The sequence below is a fragment of the Chiloscyllium plagiosum genome, chromosome 17 (assembly GCF_004010195.1).
Source record: "Chiloscyllium plagiosum isolate BGI_BamShark_2017 chromosome 17, ASM401019v2, whole genome shotgun sequence".
Taxonomy (NCBI): domain Eukaryota; kingdom Metazoa; phylum Chordata; class Chondrichthyes; order Orectolobiformes; family Hemiscylliidae; genus Chiloscyllium; species Chiloscyllium plagiosum.
In genome coordinates this window covers 38,972,956-38,976,060 of record NC_057726.1, presented here as the reverse complement: position 1 = coordinate 38,976,060, position 3,105 = coordinate 38,972,956, and the positions used below count along the sequence as shown (strand labels likewise).

General features: G+C 40.2%; 1 protein-coding gene across 2 annotated transcripts in view; it reads left to right on the top strand.

The window, feature by feature from the left end:
- Positions 1–2,078, top strand: part of mylk3 (myosin light chain kinase 3) — a 91,199-nt gene extending 89,121 nt beyond the window's left edge. For both annotated transcript variants that reach the window (XM_043706902.1, XM_043706901.1), the window contains exon 13: positions 962–2,078. In XM_043706902.1, coding sequence (XP_043562837.1) covers positions 962–1,027 — 66 coding nt within the window. In that variant the 3' untranslated portion in view covers positions 1,028–2,078. The remainder of the gene's footprint in view (positions 1–961) is intronic.
- Positions 2,079–3,105: the final 1,027 nt, after the last annotated feature.

Below are 3,105 nucleotides of genomic sequence, written 5' to 3'. Positions count from 1 at the left end.
TCATTTCCCCTCCCCCTACCTTACCCCAGATCAAACCTTCCAGCTCAGCACCATCCTCATGACCCGTCCCACCTGTCAATCTTCCTTCTCACCTATCCACTCCACCCTCCTCTCCGACCTATCACCTTTATCCCCACCCCCATCGACCTATCGCATTCTCAGCTACCTTCTCCCCAACCCCAACCCCCTCCTATTTATCTCTCCACCCCCGAGGCTCCCAGTCGATTTTCCTGCTCCTCGGATGCTGCCTGACCTGCTGTGCTTTTCTAGCGACACACTCTCAAGTCTGATCTCCCTCATCGGCAGACCTCACTGTCTCCTATTTATCACATAGGGACCAGTACAGGCCACCCTAATCTTGTTTTCTCATTATGTCAACACATTTGAGTTTTCCAGAGATCATTGGACAATTGTGTTTGTTTATCCACTCTGACCTGATAAAGTGAGTATTTCCACGCAAGATCAACTGATAAAGCCCATTTTATGACTCACATCCATTCAAAATGAGTCCATCAACTCACCAAGCCATCAGACAAATTCTTGACAGTTGTATTTATAAAACCATAGGATATACTGAATCCCACAATCTGCCTTTATTATAATACAGTCCCAGAAATAATACAATAACAGCATTCTAATAGAGAAAATTACTTTCTATAACTTGTTCTCATCAGAATGTGTTCCCTCTATCATTCCAAAGACAATAAATTATGAGTGTTTACTGAAATAATATGAAATTAAAGAACAGCATTTCATAGTCATTGAATATTATTCTTGTTCAATTACCATGACAACACTTCAGTGAAGTAAAACCGAGTCTAGATACTTGCACCTTTGGAGATGGGAGTGTCTTTGATGAATAAGAGACCTCTGTAAAGGCGGTGAGTGGGAATAAAAATGCTACCATTGTTTTTTAAAAGAGCCTGAAACCTAAACAATACACTTTAATTTTTGTTTACAGAAAAATTATTACGCAGTTGCTGCTGTAAACAGGCTCAGGAAACTCAACCAGCAGAAAAATGCTTAGCTTGGGACTGACATTCAAACACAGCAGAAATGGAGCCAACTGGTAGTTGGAAAATTACCATTAGAGGAGTGGAAAATCAATGAATTTACTCCATTTTGCTGTTGCCTGCATCAAGATGCTGCACTTTAAACATTTGATATTTTTCTTAACATTACAGTCAGTGATGATAGTAGTAATAATGTAACCTATAAACTAAAGAAATGTGCCAGAAATCTACCCGCTTGAGACTTAGCAGCAGTATCTTGATCATTCTAGTGAAATGTAATCTGCATTTTCTGCACAAAATATATTATAGAAATACACAGAAGAACTGCTGACAAATATACACAATTAATATCTTGAAGTGAGAATCTGATAAGATTGTGTTCCAAAAAGTACATTTTATCCTACAATGTAGCAAATTGCAAATGTGTTATAAATACATGTCTAGCAAATAGCAACAGATCTTTAGTGGAAAGTGAAATGAAATCTCTTAAGGGATGAATCACACAAACTAATCTATATTGTTTTTGAATTAGAAAGAACCTTAGACCTTATTATTTAAATATTTATGTTACTATTACTACAGTGAATATTAAGCTGTAGCTGTTGCTTCTCAAGATTCCTTTATATTGTATAAAGGTGAGTGTAAGGACTATTATGTGTTTTTAAAATGTTCTTTTCCTGGAGTTAAATTTTAGTTAGCTGTTAGTTTTACAACATCAACAATATTTTAGAAAATGTACTTCTGGCTGTCGTCCGAGGTAACTTCATATGAAATTGCTGGTAACTTTATGTTTGCAATCACTACAATAATTTGACAACAATATCATAAGATCACTTGTCCACTTATACCATTATTGAGTTTTCAATAGTGCCGTCGTCCACAATTGCAACAAGTACAGACCAAAGCAAGTTTTACCAACCCAGCAGCCAAATGACACTGTTCTCCAGCCCATCTTTTGAGCACAGCATCAGCACTTGCTCAACCAACCTAAATGCAATGTTGTCATATTCTAGTAATTGGTCTTTAGATTAGATTTTTAGATTACATTAGTGTGGAAACAGGCCCTTCGGCCCAACAAGTCCACACCTACCCGCCGAAGCATAACCCACTACATTTACCCCTTAACTAACACTACGGGCAATTTAGCATGGCCAATTCACCTGACCTGCACATCTTTGGACTGTGGGAGGAAACCGGAGCACCCGGAGGAAACCCACGCAGACATGGGGAGAACGTGCAAACTCCACACAGTCAATCGCCTGAGGCGGGAATTGAACCCGGGTCTCTGGCGCTGTGAGGCAGCAGTGCTAACCACTGTGCCGCCCGTCTTCTACAATAGTTTTTCTAAAACGTCATGCAGTTAGTAGCATTTTGATCCTTGTTCCACATTGATGTTATAAATTTCAAACCATGGTAACAGCAGAGAAAAATACCAGTGGATGATAACAGTTACTAACTTAAGTATAAAATCAAATATGCAATGCACCAGCCAATCCACATCTGTCCTGTCTGAATAAATGCACTGTAAGTAGTAAAGTAATACATTGGATTACTGCAATATTCAAAGACTCTTAGCATTGCTGACCTTTGGTGGTATTAGTAGTTAGAAGTTAGGATGTAGAGGCAGGAGACTATTCCTTTGTCACACTACACTTCAACTTACCTGGTCATAAGATTATACATTAAAATGCCCAACCCTACTATTGTACTCTGTCACTTAAGATGTATAAGACCCGGTGGTGGCACAGTGGTTAGCACTGCTGCCTCACAGCGCCAGAGACCTGGGTTCAATTCCCGACTCAGGTGACTGACTGTGTGGAGTTTGCACCATTCTCCCCGTGTCTGCGTGGGTTTCCTCCGGGTGCTCTGGTTTCCTCCCACAGTCCAAAGATGTGCAGGTTAGGTGAATTGGTCATGCTAAATTGCCCGTAGTCTTAGGTAAAGGGGTAAATGTAGGGGAATGGGTGGGTTGCGGGTCGGTGTGGACTTGTTAGGCCGAGGGGCCTGTTTCCACACTGTAAGTAATCTAATCTAATGTGGTTTTCAAAGTTTGTGAGAAGATTTGTAGCTCGGGTGCTTGTTGCTGTGGTTC